Source organism: Lynx canadensis, chromosome D4 (genome assembly GCF_007474595.2).
Source record: "Lynx canadensis isolate LIC74 chromosome D4, mLynCan4.pri.v2, whole genome shotgun sequence".
Lineage (NCBI taxonomy): Eukaryota > Metazoa > Chordata > Mammalia > Carnivora > Felidae > Lynx > Lynx canadensis.
In genome coordinates, this window is record NC_044315.2 from 62195689 (window position 1) to 62217330 (window position 21642).

The window sequence follows — 21642 nt, forward strand, 5'->3', positions numbered from 1 at the left end:
CGGGGCTCGAACTCACGGACCGCGAGATCGTGACCTGGCTGAAGTCGGACGCTTAACCGACTGCGCCACCCAGGCGCCCCGAAAGCTATTATTTTTATGTAAGACTACATAAAATTCAGAAAATACCCATTGTGGAGGAGGATTTAAGATGGCAGAGTAGTAAGGGGACCCTGGGCTTGTCTCATCCCTTGAAGAAAGCTACATCAACATCAAACCATTTTGAACACCTAGGAAATTGATATGAGGATTAACAAAATGATCTGCATAATTAGAGGGAGAGAAGGCAGAAGGCATATGTTGCAGAAAGGTGAATTAAGGGAGAGAAGAGCCATGGTGCCAAAGAGAAGGGAGCTGTTTTCATGGAGAGGAGAAAGAGCAGGAGAGCACTGGATTTGCACGAGAAAGCACTCCTCCTGAAAGCAGCTAGAGAGAAAGAGTGAAAACACACACAGGGGACTGCACTAGAAACCTGTTCCCCAAAACCATTGATGGGGAGGGGGGGAGGAGAGGGTTTCAATACCACCAGTTTTCTATGAAAATTAGAGTGCAGAATCTGAAGTTTGTAAATATTTATGGCCCCAACTTGAGACACCCAAATATATAAATCAATTAATCACAAACATAAACTTATTGATAATAATACCATAACGGTAGGGGACTTTAACACCTCACTTACAGCAATGGATGGATCACCTAAGCAGAAAATCATCAAGGAAACAATGGTTTTGAATGATACACTGGACCAGATGGACTTAACAGATATATTCAGAACATTTCATCCTAAAGCAGTGGAATATACATTCTTCTCCAGTGCACATGGAACATTCTCCAGAATAGATCACATATGGGGTCACAAATTAGCCCTCAATAAGTACAAAAAGATCAAGATCATACCATGCATATTTTCAGATCACACCACTATGAAACTTGAAGTCAACCACAAGAAGAAATTTAGATAGCCCTCAAATACATGGAGGTTAAGGAACATCCTATTAAAGAATGAATGAGTTAACCAGGAAATTAAAGAAGAAATTTAAAAAATATATATATGGAAGCCAATGAAAATGAAGACACAATAGTCCAAAACCTTTAGGATGCAGCAAAAGCAGTCCTAAGTATATTGCAATTCAGGCCTATGTCAAGAAGCAAGAAAGGTCTCAAATGTACAACCTAACCTTACCCCTAAAGGAGCTAGAAAAGGAACAGCAAATAAAGCCAAAGCCAGCAGAAGCGAAATAATACAGATTAGAGCAGATATAAGGGATGTAGAAACAAACAAATAGTAGAACAGATCAACAAAACTAACAGCTGGTTCTTCAAAAGAATTAACAAAATTGATAAACCCCTAGCCAGACTTATCAAAAGGAAAAGAAAGGACCCAAATAGATAAAATCATGATTGAAAGAGGAGAGATCACAACCAACACCACAGAAATACAAACAATTATAAGAGAATACTATGAAAAATTATATGCCAACCAGCTGGGCAATCTGGAAGAAATGGACAAATTCCTAGAAACTCACAAACTACCAACACTGAAATGGGAAGAAACAGAAAATTTGAACAAAGCCATAACCAGTAAAGAAATTGAATTAGTAATCAAAAATCTTCCAAAAAACAAGAGTCCAGGGCCAGATTGCTTCCCAGGGGATTTCTACCAGACATTTAAAGAAGATTTACTACCTATTCTTCTCAAACTGTTCCAAAAACAAAAAAACAAAAAACAGAAACAGAAGGGAAACTTCCAAACTCATTCTATGAAGCCAGCATTACCTTGATTCTAAAACCAGACAAGACCGCACAAAAAGGAGAATTACAGGTCAATATCCCTCATGAACATGGATGCAAAAACTCTCAACAAGATACTAGCAAATTGAATTCAACAGTACATTAAAAGATATTCACCATGATCAAGTGAGATTTATTCCTATGCTGCAGAGCTGGTTCAATATTCACAAATCAATCAACGTGATACACAACATTATTAAAAGAAAGGATAAGAGCCATATGATCCTATCAATAGATGCAGAAAAAGCATTTGACAAAATACAGCATCCATTCTTGATAAAAAACCCTCAACAAAATAGGGATAGGTGGAACATACCTTAACATCAGGAAGGCCATATACAAAAGACCCACAGCTAATATCATCCTCAGTGGGAAAAAATGAGAACCTTTCCCCTATGGTCAAGAACAAGATGAGAATGTCCACTCTCACCATTACTATTTATTTTTTTTTTATTTTTTTTTAACGTTTATTTATTTTTGAGACAGAGAGAGACAGAGCGTGAACAGGGGAGGGGCAGAGAGAGAGGGAGACACAGAATCTGAAACAGGCTCCAGGCTCTGAGCTGTCAGCACAGAGCCCAACGCAGGGCTCGAACTCACGGACCGTGAGATCATGCCCTGAGCCGAAGTCGGACGCTTAACCGACAAAGCCACCCAGGCGCCCCTCACCATTACTATTTAACATAGTACTGGAAGTCTTAGTCTCAGCTGTCAGACAACAAAAAGAAATAAACTGCATCCAAATCAGCAAGTGAAACTTCACTATTTGCAGATGACATGATACTCCATGTAGAAAACCCAAAAGACTCCACTAAAAAATTGCTAGAACTATTACATGAATTCAGCAAAGTCACGTGATATAAAATTAATGTACAGAAATCTGTTGCATTTCTATATACCAATAACGAAGCAACAGAAAAAGAAATCAAGGAATTGATCCCATTTACAATTTCACCAAAAACACTAAGATACCTAGGAAGAAACCTAACTAAAGAGGTAAAAGATGCGTACTCTGAAAACCACAGAACACGTAAGAAAGAAATTGAAGGGACACAAAGAAATGGAAAAGCATTCCCTACACATGGATTGAAAGAACAAACATTGTTAAAATGTCTATCGTACCCAAAGCAATCTACACATTTAATGCAATCCCTATCAAAATACCACCAGCATTTTTCACAGAGCTAGAACAAACAATCCTAAAATTTGTATGGAACCACAAAAGACCCCAAATAGCCAAAGCAATCATGAAAAAGAAAAAACTGGAGGCGTCATGATTTCAGATTTCAAGTTATATTACAAAGCTGTAGTCATCAAGACAGTATGGTACTGGCACAAAAACAGACACATAGATCAATGGGACAGAAGAGAAGTCCTAGAAATGAACCCACAGCTGTATGGTCAACTAATCTTTGACAAAGCAGTAAAGAATATCCAGTGGAAAAAAGACAGTCTCTTCAGCAAATGGTGTTGGGAAAACTGGACAGCAACATGCAGAAGAATGAAACTGGACCACTTTCTCACACCATACAGAAAATAAATTCAAAATGGATGAAAGACCTAAATGGGAGACAGGAAACCTCAAAATCCTAGAAGAGAACACTGGCAGCAACCTTTTTGACCTCAGCCAGACAACTTCTTACTAGGCATGTCACTGAAGGCAAGAGAAACAAAAGCAAACATGAATCATTGAGACTTCATCAAGATAAAAACTTCAGGGAGCACCTAGGTGGCTCAGTCAGTTAAGCATCCAACTCCTGATTTCAGCTTGGGTCATGATCTTGTGGTAATGAGATCAAACCCATATTGATCTCATGCTCAGCCTGGAGTCTGCTTGGGATTCTCTCCCTCTCTCTCTGTTGACCTCTTTCTCTCTCAAAATAAATAAACATTTTTTTAAAAAAGATCAAAAACTGCACAGTGAAGGAAACAATCAACAAAACTAAAAGTCAGTCTACAGATGGGAGAAGATATTTGCAAATGACATATCTGATAAAGGGTTAGTATCCAAAATCTATAAAGAACTTATCCAACTCAATACCCAAAAAACAACCCAGTTAAGAAATAGGCAGAAGACATGAATAGACACTTTTCCAAAGAAGATATCCAGATGGCCAACAGAAACATGAAAAGATGCTCTCAACATCACTCATCATCAGGGAAATACAAATCAATACCATGATGAGATGCCACTTCACACCTGTCAGAATGGCTAAAATCAACAACACAAGAAACCACAGGTGGTAGTGAGGATATAGAGAAGGGGAAACCCTCTTGCACTGTTGATGGGAATGCAAACTGGTGCAGCCACTGTGGACAGCAATATGGAGGCTCCTCAAAAAACTAAAAATAGAATTACCCTACAATTCAGCAATTTCACTATTATTTATCCAAAGGATACAAAAAAATACAGATTTGAAAGGGTACATGCACCCCAGTGTTTATAGCAGCACTATCAACAATAGCCAAACTATGGAGAGAGCCCAAATGTCCATTGACTGAGAATGGACACATATCATTATATATATCATTTTATATAAATATATATATATTTTTTATATAAATATATATATATATTTAATGGAATATTACTCAGCCATTAAAAAGAATGAAATCTTGCCATTTGCAATGATGTGGATGGAGCTAGAATATATTAAGCTAAGTGAAATAAGTCAAGCAGAGAAAGAAAAATACCATATGATTTTACTCATATGTGGAACTTAAGAAACAAAACAGATGAACTTGTGGGAAGGGTGGGGGGGAAGAGAAGAGAGGGAAACAAACCACAAGAGACTCTTAATGATAGAGAATAAACTATGGTTTGACAGAAGGATGTGGTTGGGAGATGGGCCAGATGGGTAATGGGTAGTAAGGAGGGCACTTGTGATGAGCAGTGGGTATTGTATGTAAGTGATGAATCACTGAATTCTACTCCTGAAACCAATATGGCATTCTCTGTTAACTAAGTAAAATTTAAATTTAAAAAAGGGAAAAAGAAAATACCTATTGTCCACATCAAAGAAATGGGCAAGGGAAATGAAATGGAGACACGGAGAAGTGCTAAAGTATTGATGTTCCTAAGTCAAGATCCAGCTCAACTGTCATCTCCTTCATGAAGTCTTTCCTGATCTAACCCTTCCCCCTCCCCACAAAGGGCTGAAAGTACATCCTCTATCCAGCCTGCTTCTGTGGTCTGTTTTATTACTCTTTATGTACTTACCCTTCCTTGCTTATACTTTTTATATTGTATATGAGTGTACATGTGTGTTTTAATTATTTTTTTAAACTTCCAAAACTCTACCTGAAACCATAAAACTCTTAGAAGAGAGCACAGACCGTAATCTCTCTGACATCAGCTATAGCAGCATTTTTCTAGATATGTCTCCTGAGGTAAGGGAAACAAAAGCAAAAATAAGCTATTGAGACTTCAAAATAAAAAACTTTTGCACGGTGAAGAAAACCATCAACAAAACAAAAAGGCAACCTACTGAATGCAAGAAGATATTTGCAAATGATATATCTGATAAGGGGTTAATATCTAAAATATATAAAGAACTTTTATACCTCAACACAAAAAAACAAACAATCTTTTTAAAAAATGGACAGAGGACCTGAATAGACAGTTTTCCAAAGAAGACATACAGATGGCCAACAGACACATGAAAAGATGCTCAACATCACTCATTATCAGGGAAATGCAAATCAAAACCACAATGAGATATCACCTTATACTTGTTAGATTGGCTAAAATCAAACAGGCAAGAAATAAAAAGTGTTCACAACAGCCAAGATACTGAAACAACACAAGTGTCCATTGATAGATGAATGGATAAAGAAGTGGTACACAGACACATATACACACAATGGAATATTGCACAACCATAAAAAATGGTGAGATCTTGCCATTTACCACAACATGGGTGGACCTAGAGGGTGTTAGGCTAAGTGAAGTAGTTCAGAGAAAGACAAACATCATACGATTTCACTCATATGTGGAATCTAAAAAACAAGTGAATAAACAAACAAAAAGCAGAATGAAACCTACAAATACAGAGACTAAACTGATGGTTGCCAGAGTGGAAGGAGGTGGAGGAATGGACAAATGGACCAAACGAAGGGAAGTGGCAGATACAGTCTTCCAGTTATGGAATGAATAAGTCATGGAAGTAAAAGGTACAGCCTAGGGAATAAAGTCCCTGGTATTGAGGTTGGGTTGTAGGGTGACATGTGGTAGGTACCCATGGTGAGCACAGCATAATACATAGAGTTGTTGGACCACCATGTTGTACACCTGAAACTAATGTAGTATTGTGTACCAAATATGATTCAAAAAAACACAAAAATTAAAACTTCCAAACCTCTTACTCAATGTTGGATACAGAATATTCCTATAGTACATAACTAATATTGAATAAATGATTGAATCAGGTCAGCATTTCTTAATCTTGATATCATTTTTTTAATCACCTGCAAAGTATTGAAGAAGTAATAATTCCAAAGTCCCAGAAATTCTGGTTGCATTGATCTGGGATAGAACAGATGTTCTGTTTTCATTTGGGTTTTTCTATTGTTTGTTGTTTAAGCTTCTCAGAGTTGAGAACTTCAACATTACATTCTTCTTTTAAACAATGGTTTAAAGTGTGGAATTCTAGACTGGCAACACCAGTATCTCCCAGAAACTTGTCTGAAATGCAAATTCTTAGGCCGCACACCAGACCTAGTAAATGAAAACTCTGAGGGAAGACCTTAGCAATCTGTGTTTTCAAGTTCTCCAGTGATCCTGGTACATGCTAGAGTTAGAACTACTGATTTATGAAAAAACTAATGTTTTCCTACAAACAATATCAATTATGGGAAACAAAATGCATTTTACAATCATCCCAAAAGGTTGTGCTAATTTAAAGCACCACTCTAAATACAGAAGGGTACCTCACAAGCCCAACAGAATTGTACTTGTGGAAACACGCATCACAACTTTTTATAACTGTTTTTTAACATTTATTTTTGGTATGACATGCTCAGTACTGAAGGGACTCATTTAAAAAATAGGCTATTGGGGCGCCTGGGTGGCGCAGTCGGTTAAGCGTCCGACTTCAGCCAGGTCACGATCTCGCAGTCTGTGAGTTCGAGCCCCGCGTCGGGCTCTGGGCTGATGGCTCAGAGCCTGGAGCCTGTTTCCGATTCTGTGTCTCCCTCTCTCTCTGCCCCTCCCCCATTCATGCTCTGTCTCTCTCTGTCCCAAAAATAAATAAACGTTGAAAAAAAATTAAAAAAAAAAAATAGGCTATAATAGACAGAAGAAGCACCTGATGAATCCGGCATTGGATAAGGAAGCCTCAGAGTCAAGGATACCTTTGCATCATTTCTTCTCTTAGAGAAAAGTGTGTGTGTGTGTGTGTGTGTGTGTGTGTGTGTGTGTGTGTGTGTTTGACAGCAACGTTTTCTCTTTCTGTTATGCTGTTTGACTGTGTGCCACTTGATAGCTCTGTCTATTCCTATGGAAACCAAGTTAGTGGATGGAGCCAAGCTTGGAGGAGGCACTGGGGAGAAATATTAGAAGAGTTCAGCCACAGAGCAACTAAAGATGTTGCCTTTCCTTCAGTCAAATCCTCTTTGAGAGCCAGAATCTGTTTCAAGCCAGGGAGATGTTCTTGGCTGATGTATTGTCTAGCTGCTCTGCCAGATGGATGAACATCTTAAACTGGAAAAACAACAAATACAGCTCCCATTCTGTCTTCGAAGTGCCATTCTTAGACTTTGCTCAGAGAATTCTCAAATAGCTTTTTAAAAATGTTTTAAAGTTTTGCTGAAGGTGGCAGGTTAGTGATGTTACCATCATAGTTGTTGAATAATTAGAAATTCTTAGCTATAAAGCGCAGTGTTTAGACTGGACTATCAGAAATTTACGGAAAGAGGGAGAATATCCGAAACTGGACAAAAGCAGTTGCAGGTTTAATTTCAGTTCTAACACTCAGTGAATTCATGTCGTTCAAAAACTTGGTTTTTGTAACTGTTTGCTTTCCTATAGAGTCAGGTTAAATGAAAGACCAAGAAACCAGAGTACAACAAGACACCTACATCAACTGAAATTAGAAAATGAGCCAAGCGAACAAGAATAATATGGAAGGGCCATTCTTTTCCAATCCACTTATACTCTATATTTGATGTGGTAGTTGTTTTTTATCGTCTAGAAAAAAGAACAGTATTGGATTGCATTGTACTGAGCTATTTATGTGGATATTTAAATTATGTTTACATTTCAGTTATATGTAGAGGTTCATTTTTCTAATTTTATGTACTTTAGTTTATGCCAGGAATTATTGCTTTGGAGAACAGTGGAAGCAGCTATTAATATGGATGATTCATAACCCTATATCTTGAATCTAACCATCTCTTCCAATATTTAGAGCCATATACATCCTTTTCATTTTTTTGCTAGACATCTTTATGTAGCTATCCCTCAGAAGCCCCAAACCCCACATGTTAAAGAAAAATGGAACTCAAAATCTTCATTCCTAACCCTATTTTTCTTTCCATCTTTTCCATTGCTGACACTACTCTCCATCTTGTACCTATGCATGAGTCCTTATATATTTCACTAATCTGTCCTCCTATTTTCATTTAGCTCTCAACATTTCTATTCTGAATTGGTGTAGTAACCTTCTGACTGGTATCATTAAAGATCTGCCCCCCTCAAATTGATGCTTCACATGGCCTCCAGAGTATTTTTTAAAAAACACAAATCCACTCATGTCATTTCTTTCTTAAACTCTTCATTGGCTCCCCATCACCTACACAAGAAGTTTTAGACTCTTTCTCCTGCTGTATTAGACTTTCCATTTTCTATCCCCTGCCCACCTCTCTAATCCTGTTTCAGTCCTTCTTATACCTCATTTCATATTACAATAACATAGAATTATTTTCAGTGCCTGAAATTTTACACAAGGTAAGAAGTTGGTCTATTACTGTTTCATGGATGCTGACAATAGACAAGAGATTCCAGGGCCAGAGACAAAGAAGTTTGTTATTCACAGCATAGCAAAAAGCATCAGCACCTATACATTTACATTGATTTCCCTTACCCCTAAGAATAATGAGGGAGTTTCAGAAGGCCCAGATGGATGATATACACATAGTAGGTTTCCATCAGAACTGAGGGATCTACTGCTTTTATAGTAAGCAGTAATTAAGCACAAAGGAAAATAAATGACCTCATCTCTCAAGTTGATTGTTGCTAACACACCCCTGAGAACTTGTGTAAGTCAAAAATGATCCGGACTTTGGACTTTTGGCATAAGAACATGCAGAGATGATTAGGGTCCATGGTGAATTGCCTCTCCCAACAATCCATCACTTAGTCCTACATGTTCTTGACATAAGCATGCTATTCCATCAGTTACTCTGATTAATCTGACCAACAGAGCCTGAAAACAAATCTGTTTAATATGTCTCATATGACATTTAATTAATAGGACTCAAAACAGCAGTATGAGAACAACCTGCAGTATTAATTCAACTATGCCCCCTCAGTGTCCTGGATTAAGTCAACTGTTAGTAAGGACCAGGGGAAACAATAGGTCTTACCTTATACAACCAGGATGTACTCTAAGACTAGTCTATTATCTATTATGACTTAAGCAAGGGAGTTTGACCTGCTGATCTTTGGTGTGATTACCAATAAGTATAGGAAGCACCAGACGGACTAAGGGAGGAATATTTCATGGCCCTTTCTCCCACTACATACAAACATAAAACCTGAAAAGACACAAGTCACTTTAGGTTAGGATTTGCTGTTAAACTTGGATCACCATTACTATGACTTGGCTAAGCCACATGGGCAGTATCACCAAGTAGTTGATTGTCATACATGGCATAACCCAAAGCTTCTCACACATCAGGAGAGACCTATGAATTTGTATCCATTAGGTTAAAATAAGGTTGAGCCAGTCCCTGTGTTTCTACATGTACAAGGGGATCCACATTCAGGAGCTGCCATTGATGGTGTCAAGCACAGCAAAAGACTTCAGGACCATCCATGTCCACTTGGATTTTTCTATTTCATGGCACATGAATGGCAATGACAAACACAAGAAGCAGATCAGATTGCTATCTTCAGCTGCTCTTTGATTCAGGCAGCAAACAATATCCAGGATGCAGTACTGGATCCAGAGGACAAAAAGAGCATTAATTATCCTCTCCCTCCTTGCATCTACCAAGATCTAACGTATCCCCTTCCCAGGTGCTGAAGTGTTATCTCATCCAAATAGCTGTAAAATTAGGGTACCCCATTCAAATATCTGTAACTCTTCACCTTTTATCTAATTATCTACTACTTGCACTCATGTCCTTCATCTAGAAGGGTAGGTACGGAACAAATTTACAGAGACTCATTATATCCCCCATCTTGGCCCATGTGGGCACTGTAAGGAAGACTTGGTAAACAGTGTACTCAATCAAGTGGTCATTTTGTACATTGATGATCTATCAATGTTGTCCATCAAACAAATCTAGGTGGCTGAGCTAGAATTAAATTTGAATCTCCAAGCCCCCTTTTGGGTGGACTGCCATCCAGGGGCTGTACCAAAGCCAGCCTGAGATAGCTCTTAGGGAAAAGAAATAAGCATCATAACCAGGAGGGGCAAGGAAGAAAACCAAATATTCAAAATAGGTGTATATAGCCCCCACTCCTTTTGTTCTGATTATTTACCAGGTGACTGTCCTGAGGATATGAGCTCTTTCTAGGGGTGGCCACATTCAGTAGCCTAATTGCCTCTTAGGTGTGTGGACCAGGAGGAGGTAACAGGTAGAGTCAGAAATCTTTTAGAGTTTATTTTGAAGGAGGCCATGCCTGCTGTCAACAATTTCAAATTCTTAAGGGTGGTAGAGAGCATAGAATGCCCATCAAATACCTTAACTAGTGGCACATTGTTGGGTAGTCTTTGTAACAAAAGGTACACCGTAACGAGACTATGACAGTCAGATGGTCTGGAAATACCAAAACATGAAATAATTTAGTTTCAGTGCCTCAGTGGTGTGGCTGGTATAAGCTGATCAGACTGGAACAACAATACTATAAACTGAAAAATGTCAGCAATGGTGAAGCATGAGGTGACCATGAGAAGGAGTTATCAAAAGTCCTTGCAAGGAATAGGCAGGAGCAATGCCCTGTTAACGTGGCCTCCTTCATCACACACACAAAAGTAGGCCTACATAGGGGAATATACAAGTCTGGTATGCAGTGGTAGTTTCTACATGAAACCCTTACCTTTTACTTTGAGCCTAGTCTATGATGATGGATTCATCGCCATGTTTAGTGCGGTGATGGATACAGATGGTAAATGGCCAATAACCTGGGCAAAGCAGCCTTATTCAGCAACCTGATTCCAGTTGGTCTTATAAGAGAATGAGCCCTTACTATGGGCATCTACATGAGTGACCCAAGCTGTTTAGTCGGCAGCCCCAGTTGTTTCCATAATTTGTAGCCACAAAGAGGGGTGTTTTTAATCCACCTCCATATATAGTCTTCCAAGTGGCAGATCAGATGACTGGAACATTGGCAACAACCCAAAGGGTAGTAAAAACATGCCCCTTCCTTAGGAGTATTGTCTCAGGTAAGAACGACGGCTTTCATTTCAGCCCACTGGGCTGACTTGCCCTTACCATAGTCAGTCTTCCAGAGTCAGCATTGAGGTTGGACTGTCTCCCAATGGACACCATCAGGTTTTAACTTAGCCAAATTATCAGTAAACCAGGCCAAGGCATTCAGAGGAACCTCCATGCATCAAGGGCACCATTAAGCCAGGAGCTTTGCTTCAGACAGTGACTACCTCTATACCTAGTGCTTTATCCTCATTGCCAGATAAATACAGCTACAGCCAGGATCAGGTACATGGTGCACTTGGCTCTGTGCTATTAGACAAGTCTTTGCATTTACTTTCACTTTTGAACAGCTGCTCATTCCTCGTTGTTCTCACCATTAGTTTCCACTTTAGGGAGTCCTTGGCTCAGCAGCCACAACCATGTTGCCTTCAGCTCAGTGTCGCATTGTCATGCTAACATCTCTTCCTCTGCCTGCCCAGAGGACAGTGACCAGAGACCAAGGCACCATTTGGGCAGCTTGTTTTAGTTCTACTTGCCACCACTGAGATAGGACAGTGGGATCTCTTACCTCCTCCACCTTGCCCATCACTTGGGTACCATCTCAGAGAGTCTTCTTGTCCCTGAACCTGGCCTGCAGGGCCCTTGTCCTTACTTTTCAAGCAAAATGTATCTTTGTCAGCATCCCTTCCTCATTGCCTGTACTGTTGAGGCTTGGATTTAATTTTGCCGTACTTTTTCCTTTAATGTGCCCTAACTCATTACAAGGCAGTAAGTTGCCCATACGTACCAGCAGAAGACACAAGACTACCAAAAGAGACAAAAAAGCTTTATTACTGATGCCACAGTAACATGAGCATTTGCATGCTTACATCAGTTTCCCTTGCCCCCAAGGACTGTGGGAGCAACACAGAGGACCTAGGTGGATCCTGGGTGCACAGTGGGTTTGCATGACACCTGAGAAATGCTGAGTTTTGGGAATCCCCAGGCTGCAGTGTGTGCTAAGAAGCCTGCTCCTTGTCTAATGTCTTGGAGGACATTAATGTCCTTTAAGATTGCTTGCTGCAAACCCAACTCTGAGGGACAGCCTAAGTAAAGAGGAGTCAAGACTTTGCATTCTTGGCATACCCAGTAAATACATGCAGGGACACTCAGGACCCATGGCAGATTGCTTCTCCCAGCACTCTTGTGGTATTTCCAAGACTCATTTGTGTCTGCAACCATTACAGAAAAGTTTGATGTAATGAGATCAGTGATATTTGTGACCTAAATACTTCCCAAGGATAGTGACTCTTTTTAAAAATTAATATTTTAAATGCCTTGAGGGTTTATAAATATATAATTATAGAGACATCATTGGACTTAATAACAACTCATGTTTCTATTATTTCCATTTCGGTTGTAAATAATGTATATTTTGGTACATAATATGATTAGATTTAGAATGAAATATGGCAGAATGCCTACCTTGCATCTGTATGTGCTATTTTATATACACATATATGGTTGTAATATTTTCCAGGACAAAATTATATACAAACCTATAAATGAACAGAAAAATGTAGTGAACATTTGTATACATAGTGAACAATTGTTTTCGATTCAACTACACTGAAAGTAAATATAAATGCTAAGGACATGGAACAAGAATGCAAAGATCATAATCGAGAAACATGTAGGTCCCAAACTACTGTATTGGTTTGGGGAAATTATCTGTTCTCTTTGGTGTTTCAGTAGGGAAAGAGGCAGCTACAGGCAGGGTTAGCCAAGTCTTAAGCATTGGAGTCTATTAAAGTAATTGTTTCAACTGAAGAGGAAGCAAATAGCAAAGGTTCCAAGGAGCCAGATATAGAAAATATGGTAGCCATTTGGAGAAGAAATGTAGAGGTAGGGATTCAGAATGTTTTGAAGCTCAGCTGCCAGTAGTCTAGAAGTTAACGATTAAGGCACTTACCAGGAACAGGGAGCCATCTTGGAGAATATTTCAAATACTTCTGGCTCAGGAAGGTACTCCCTTTTTTCCCCACTAAGTGAGTGAAAAGTGGTCACATTAAAGCCAAGAAAGTACTTAGAATTGGGGGGTATTCTTTACCTTAATATGAAGCTATGGCTTTAGAGGAAGCTCTTAGTCTAGAGAAGTGGCAGGAGCAGGACAAAGATCAAGCCTCAGGACCAGGAAGACATCCCTCATATCGCTGGAGATGAGGCTGCAAAAGAGCATTCTAAGAACAGATTCTTAGTGCGTTAGGAGCGGATGTTAGCAGCTGTAAGGGTGAGAAAGGAGAGAGGAAGAGAGAGGGAGAAAAAAGAAAAACATAGCAAACAATCTTCTCTTTAAAATGAACCTGCAGGGGCACCTGGGTGGTGCAGTTTGGTTAAGTGTTTAACTCTTGATTTTGGCTCAGGTCATGATCTCACCAACCATGAGATGGAGCCCCCTGCTGGGCTATGTGCTGACAGCACAGAGCCTGCTTGGGGTTCTCACTCCTTCGCTCTCTGCCCCTCCCCTGCTAGTGCACATGCTCTCTCTCTCTTAAACAAACATTAAAAAAAAATTTTTTTTTAATGTTTATTCCTTTTTGAGACAGAGAGAGACAGCACACAAGCAGGGGTGAGGCAGAGAGAGAGGGAGACACAGAATCCAAAGCAGGTTCCAGGGTCTGAGCTGTCAGTACAGAGCCTGATGTGGGGCCTGGACTCACGAACCACAAGATCATGACCTGAGCTGAAGTCAGACACTTAGCTGGCTGAACCACCCGGGAAACCCTAAACATTTTTAATGATTGAATGAATGAATGAATGAATGAGCCTGCAAACAAAAATTCCAAAATAAATGAAGCACTCTAATGCTAAGAAAGCTAGCAATATCATTATTCAGATCATGAATTCATTCCTAGCTGAAGAGCATAAACAAAGCAAAAAGACAATCCACACAAAGAGAAGATATTTGCAAAACCAACCAAGAATTAGTATACAGAATATGTAAATAACTCCTACAGATCATTAAGAAAAAGACAAAGAGCTAAATTGGGGAATGAGTAAACAACACAAAAAGGCTATTCACAGAAAAAGAAGCAAATGGCCAATAAACATATAAAAACATTCCACCTCAGTCAGGGAAATGAAAATTAAATCCATGGCAAAACACAATTGCGTATCCATTTTACTAGCAAAAGTTAGCAAGTGTGACAAAACCAAGTGTGGCGAGGATGTGAAGAAATAAAAATTCTCATACATTCCTGGTGGGAATACAAATTGGACTAGCTGCTTTAAAGAGCACTTTCAACCCAGCATTACAGAAATTCTTGCACATTTACCAGGAGACATGTAGAAGAAAATTGTCCAGACAGTATTGTCCACAATAGTGAAAAATGGGAAACATGCTAAATATTCCTCTAGAGAATAAAGAAATACAGTTATTTTCATATGACAAAATACTTTCTCCGGTGAAAATGTATGAACTGGAGCCACCTGGATAGATCTCAAAAAAGCATTGCTTTGAGTAAAAAGGTGGCAAGCGATCATACAGTACTATTTATATAAAGACTAAAAATATGTAAAACAATACTATGTAGCTTATGGGTACATATATGTGTAAGAAACAAATATATTAAAGCATTCATTGGAATGAAAAACTCCAAATTCAGGATAGTAGTCTCTAAAGAGGGAGAATTGGAGAGGGCCACAGAGGGATCATGAACCGTATTGGTTCTGTTTTATTTCTTAAAAATAAAAAATCTAGGGATACCTGGGTGGCTCAGTAGGAGAGCATGCAACTTTGGCTCGGGCCATGATCTCACAGTTCATGAGTTCAAGCCTCATATCAGGCTCTCTGCTGTCAGTACGGAGCCCACTTTGGAAACTCTCCCCTCTCTCCCTGCCCCCTCCCCCGTTCATTTTCTCTCTCTCTCTCTCTCTCTCTCTCTCTCTCTCTCTCAAATGTGAACCTTAAAAAATAATAATAAATTAAGAATCTGAAGGAAAATATCAAGGCATTTCACTCAAAACTCCCATATTATTGTTATTAAGATTAACTGACTATATGCTTTTTCTAAAAATGGAGCCTATTTTAGAGAACTGGACAGACAAAAAAATATATAAGGTTAAAAGTCACATTTTGGATTGATTTATTTCCCAGATTCCTTTTAAGTGTGTTCTCCAGGTCAGAGAACTTTTTTTATCCTCTTTTACTCTTTTAGATATTGTAGTCCTTTTCCTGCATTTGGGGGAAATCCAAATGTCATAATCATTTACATCACAGACAAAAGAAACTCCTGTTAATTATGGGAAGATTAAGATGAGGATTATGGCTACATAGCAAAACAAAATATTCAATGTTTCAGAGACATTAGTAAATGTTTTCTCACTTCGGTGGCATAACATCAGATCAGATCAGGGCTAATGTCCTTTTGGTGACTAAATCAGGACATTCTCTAACTTCAGCTCTCTCAACTTGTGCTCACTACCATCAGTTTTTTTTTTTAATATTTATTTATTTTGAGAGAGAGAGAGAGAGAGAGAGAGAACGCGCACACAAGCAAAGGGAAGGGGCAGAAAGAGAGGATAGAGAGAATTCCAAGCAGGTTCCGCACTGTCAGCACAGAGCCCGACATGGGGCTCGATCTCACGAACCATGAGATCACGACCTGAGCCAAAATCAAGTTGGATACTTAACTGACTGAGCCACCCAGGCGCCCCCCTACCATGAGTTTTCTTAGGAACATATACTCTATTATCTCCTGTACTCTTATACTATTTCCTATTCAGTCAGAAATTATAAAAACAGATTCCAAAACAGTGTTCACCTGAGGATTAAGTTCTGTGTGCCCCTAAGAGATGGTGCTAAATGATTAACTCCAAATCCTCCTTATTCTTGCATTTAAGAATAAACCTGAAAACTTAAGAAGTCTGAATTTTAAGCAATATTAAGGAAACATTTAAACATTGTGTTTGTTTGTTTTTTATTGAGAGGGCTTTATAGGAAGCAAAGTTGTCTAGGATAGGGGTCCCCAGTCATAACAACCTTCAGAAGGTTATCAAATTAGCTTCCTGTTTCGAACTGGTATCTTCCCCTTTTCCACTGACACTAGAAATATTCTCCTGATTTTAGTTCTTAGAGTTCTCTGCCGCCTCTGCTCATCCTCAGAATTGAGTTTGCATGCCCTGGGCATCTAATAAATGCTTGTTCATGAGACCAGGAAGTTGATGGTGGTCCAAATGGATTATAGTGTTTCCAGTCCCAGCACTTATAGATAATATCTGTTGTGTCCCTGCCTTTGGGAAGAGAAGCTGACATCTCCCCAGGGTTCCCACAGATTTCCTACTGGGTACACCCTTATTGGTCCTGTGTCATCATTTTCTGTAGGCAGAGTACAGGCATCTTTCTCAATGTAAAAAAAAAAAAAAAATCAGAAGATCACTATTTATGACATCCCAATTATTTCCACTTTTACTTGTCCCTAACCTTGGTTTTCTCCACACTTCTCTAGCTGAAGTGTATATGCTATGTGTGGTCAGATCTTTCTATCTATATGCTGTCAATCATGGGCCATTCTTGTTTCTACTTGATTAGCTACATTTTGTTGCCTCCTCCACATTGGAAAACTGTTCATAATAAAACCAGCAAACATTTACTAAGCATTTACTTTGTGCACTGAGTACAAATATGATCTTTATCATTTCATATGCACAATAATCTCAGGTACTCCATCCCTGTTTTGCAGATGAGGAAATAGAGGCACAGGAAGATACTTTATTTCATCTGTAAAACCTTTCCATTATACTTCTGTGAGGAGCAAATACATCCTAGAGCTTTGTCATAAATAAGGCTTAGTGTAAACGTTTCACTCTTGCCTGCTTTATAACAAGACTCAATGAATGTTTTTTGAGGGGTGAATAAATAAATGTTATTACCTAGTGCATCATGTTTTCTATAGGTAGAATCCCCAGAACAATGTAAGGTGTGAATACACGAAGCACTGTGTCTGTAAGTCAGTAGTCACCCCCACCAATATATTCTTGTTTCTTTCTTTTTCTTTCCCCTTTCCTCTGGATTCCAGAATCAAGATGATTGTCTGATTGAATATCTTTAAAAGGTCGTGATGAATTATTCTGTAATATTTGAAATGTTATACTCAGAAAGGTCATGCTTTATTTTTTGGTAAGAAGTACCACATAGATTTGTTTCTCCTGGGCACCATTTCTTTTTTCAAAGAAAAGATGGCAAGAGATTTAGAGCAGGGTGCCCTCTTGAGGAAGTTTTAGCACCTTACTTCTCAAAAGCTGGCACTGGATGACATGAGAAGCCAGATGAATGATGCTCAAATTAAGAAAACATTAAAAAGGAAGAGTAACCAAATACCAGACATCTGAGAATTAAGATTCTTAACTGTTATGATCTAGTATAGCAACATTAAGAATTTGTAAACAAAAAGAGAAACCTCTGGAAGGTATTTTTTTAATTAATTAATTAATTTTTTAATTTACATCCAAGTTAGTTAGCATATAGTGCAATAATGATTTCAGCAGTAGATTCCAGTGATTCATCACCTAGGTATAACACCCAGTACTCATCCCAACAAGTGTCTTCCTTAATGCCCCTCACCCATTTAGCCCATCCCCCCACCCACTTTATTTCCTCTCATTTACTCAGTCCTTCAAGTAATCACCTATGTTGTGCCAGCAGCTAGCCAAACACCGTGCCCAGTAAAACACAGTCTCTGCCTTCATGAAGCTTACAGCTCGTGAAGGAGATCACAGGGAAGGGAAATAAACAAATATAAGTAACTAAAAACTTAGCAAAGTACTATGAAGGAAATGGAAAGGTACTAGAATGAAGCACAACAAAATAAGTTCCATTAGGGTGGTCAAGGAAAGCCTCTCTGAGAGGAAATAATTGAGCTGAGTCACTTTGCTTTTTGGTCCATTCCAAGTCTGCCCATCTAATATAGACAGCCTGATGGACACTTCTTTAGCCTCTGATTCTTATCTGTGGCCCAGCCCTTGAGCTGAGTTGACTCCTGTCTCTGTCCCTGTGGGTATGAGCAGGGAACCATCATCCTTCTGCACCTCATTGTCTCCCTAGCTGGTCCCTTTGCCTTAGAGCCTCACATTCATCACAATGGGGGGAGGGGCTGCTTAACTCATAAATATTTTCTTACTAATACTCATAGCCACTCACGGTAGAATATCAATACATTATAATGCTAAAAAAACCACATTTCCAACAATATTAAGGATGTAGAGGATCTCAGAAGATGAAAAGGACAGATAACCCTGACTGCCATTCTGCTTTGAATAGGGAGAGATAAACAGGCATGAAGCAGGCAGAGAACTTGACTATGTCGTACAGTTTTGTTATATTGACTTTCAAATATCTGTGGTACCAAGCAAACTGAAGGCTCTAACCAGAATTGGAAATATGGACCTATATCTCAGGAAGGAGCTCCAAAGAACAATTTTTTGAGGGTTTTGTTTGGTTTCAAAGCTACCATATTACACACACGGTTGACCTGGATCCCCACCAGTGGATTGCTCTAACCCCTGTAGCTAAGCTGCTTTCTATGAATGGGTTGATTCTACCACATTGGAGGGTTTAACTGCTGTGGAGAGTACTGCCTGCAAGTGGATGGCCTCCAGTGACTTCTAGGTTGGTGTTTAGGTGACCAGATGCGTCTGGGACCCAAACTCCGAACAAGATTCATCTCTCTCAGTTGTACCTCTACGTAGCTCTGCAAGAAAACTAACCACCTACTTTATACTTTAGTAACCAGATGACCGTGAACAAAATGTTCAACCACTGTGAATCTCACCTCCCTCACCTGTAAATTGGGATTTTAAATCTCTGATCATTTCACAAGGTTATTATACTTTGAATATAAATAATAGGTGCTGTATGGGTCAGAATGTGCTAGTATATTCTTTGCTGCTACTGGATAGCAATTTGGAAAATACACCAAAAACTGTATAAACTCCTTTGGCACACTAAATTGATTCCTGATCATTTATTCTTATGAAAAAATTAAGGAAAACTATGTGGAAATAAATGTATATTGTATCATATTCTATAAAAGAAAATACTGGAAATTAGAATGGTTCAATAAATGAAACGTTGACCAGCTATTTAAACTGTTGTAAACTATATGCATGCAGTGTAAATTATATGCATATAGGAGGTGGTTGGAAGGGAACTTTCATAGTAAAACAATTGATAGAGTAGTGGGATTTTAAGTATTTTTCCTTTGATCAATTGATATATCTGAATATTTTTACTCTAGCAGAATAATTAAACTACTTAAAACATTTTAAAATTTAGAAAATGCCTTGGCCCCAAACTAAATTTCTTCTTACTGTTTCTATTTATTTATTTATTTATTTATTTATTTATTTATTTATTTATTTATTTAGGGAAATTATCGTTTCATGAAACTCTTACTTACACGCAGAGCAAACTGGATGCAAAAGGATCTGGAAGAGATGACCCCTTTGCACTTGACCACTCGGCACAAGAGCCCCAAGTGTTTGGCGCTTCTGCTGAAGTTTATGGCACCAGGAGAAGTGGATACACAGGATAAAAACAAGGTAAGGGGGAGGGGGTGCGCCTGGCTGCCTCATTCGGTTAAGGGCCCAACTCTTGGTTTCAGCTTCGGTCATGATCTAATGATTGCATGAGTTCAAGCCCCGCATCGGGCTCTGTGCTGATGGTGCGGCACCTGCTCAGGAGTTTCTTCCTCCCTCCCTCTCTGTCTCTCCCTCTCTCAAAGTAAATAAATAAACTTAAATTAAAAAAAAAAAAAAAAAGGTAAGGGACTGCCAAAATCAGGAGGCAAATTAAGAGCAAAAGCAAATTCACATCCTTTTATGATGTGAAAGCTCAAGGAAGAACCACTGCTCCTACACATGGTGGAATGTGTTCTAGTCTTCATACTCCCCAGTGAAAAATTTCATTTAAATTCTGCCATTTTATCCTCCTACCAACCGTGTGTGGTAGGTAGTATCATCTCCTTTTCACAGATGGGGAAACTGAAGCTCAGGAAGATTAAAATTCTGTCCGAGATCCAAGAGGCAAGACTAGAATTCAACCCAGGCCTATCTCCAAACCCCAATATTTGACAGCTAGTAGCGATAGTTACCAAGGGTGAGTTTCCTTGTGGCCAAATGCCTGGGGCAATGTAGTAAGTGCACAGTGGTATAATGGTCTGGGCTTTAGCATCAGACTTCTTGGGTTTCAGTCTAGAAGCCACTACTTACTTGTTCTGTGCCTTTGGGCAAATTTTCTTAACTCCTCTGCTCTTCCATTTTCTCATATGTGAAAAGGGGATGATAGGGTTGTTGAAGATAAAATGAGGTATATAAATATATATAGGGTCAAACCCATATAAATAGGGTTTAACACAATTCCCATAGCATCGTCATAAAATAACTCTCAATAAATGTTAGCTATACAATAAATATTATTCGTTTCATTTTGGCTCTGACATCTGCTCTGGCACTTGTTGCCAGGATCAGTTATCCTCCCGGATCTTGAATTTTAACATACTGAACACGCCAGCCACTGTTTTGACCAATGCTTTGATCGTTCTTTACAGGAAATAAAAATGTGGTGTTCAGACAAGTGCAAAAATCCTCTTCCTTTCCACAAGGCACCGAATCATGGAGTTCTTACTACCTTCAGCACGCCCATATGTGACTAAAACTCTTGGGATTAAACCCGCTGGGCTCATGTCCAGTTACCCTTACACTGCCCTTCACAGGCTCTTCCTGTAGTTTTCAGAATCTGTTTACCCATGACTCACATAACCCTGCATTCTGAAATCAACTCTGACCTTATTTTACAACTACCGTAAACCAGTATTATTCCTAACTCATACCATGTTTGTAGTGCTAATATTTCACAGAAAAAGCACTTTGATCAGTCCACAAAGCCCCATGAATCACTTACCAAGGCACAGATGTCTTCAGGCACCATGATGTCTTCCTCAGAATCTTCTAGGAACTCCCTGCTATTGTCCAGTACTTTTGTGTTCTGTTACTGAACAGGGATGGGAGGTTATCCGGCCAGACAGATGGAAAACAGATCTGCAAGGTCCAGGCAGGCACAAGAGACGAGAACAGGACAAAAGCCCAAAGCAACGATTCTCAAACTGACAGGAAGGATCCATTGTTTGTTTGCTTTTCTAATTTACACTCTTCACAGACCCAAAGTTTTGTATCATGTATTTAAACTGAACAACGTAAAACCCCCATGAGATAACACTT

At 39.1% G+C, this 21642-nt stretch overlaps 1 protein-coding gene across 3 annotated transcripts in view; it reads left to right on the forward strand.

Moving 5' to 3' along the window:
• INVS (inversin) overlaps nucleotides 1-21642 on the forward strand; it is a 158181-nt gene that overhangs the window by 59732 nt on the left and 76807 nt on the right. For 2 of the 3 annotated variants that reach the window (XM_030294433.2, XM_030294435.2), the window contains exon 4: nucleotides 19792-19965. In XM_030294433.2, coding sequence (XP_030150293.1) covers nucleotides 19792-19965 — 174 coding nt within the window. The remainder of the gene's footprint in view (nucleotides 1-19791; nucleotides 19966-21642) is intronic. The other variant, XM_030294434.2, reaches the window with a different exon arrangement.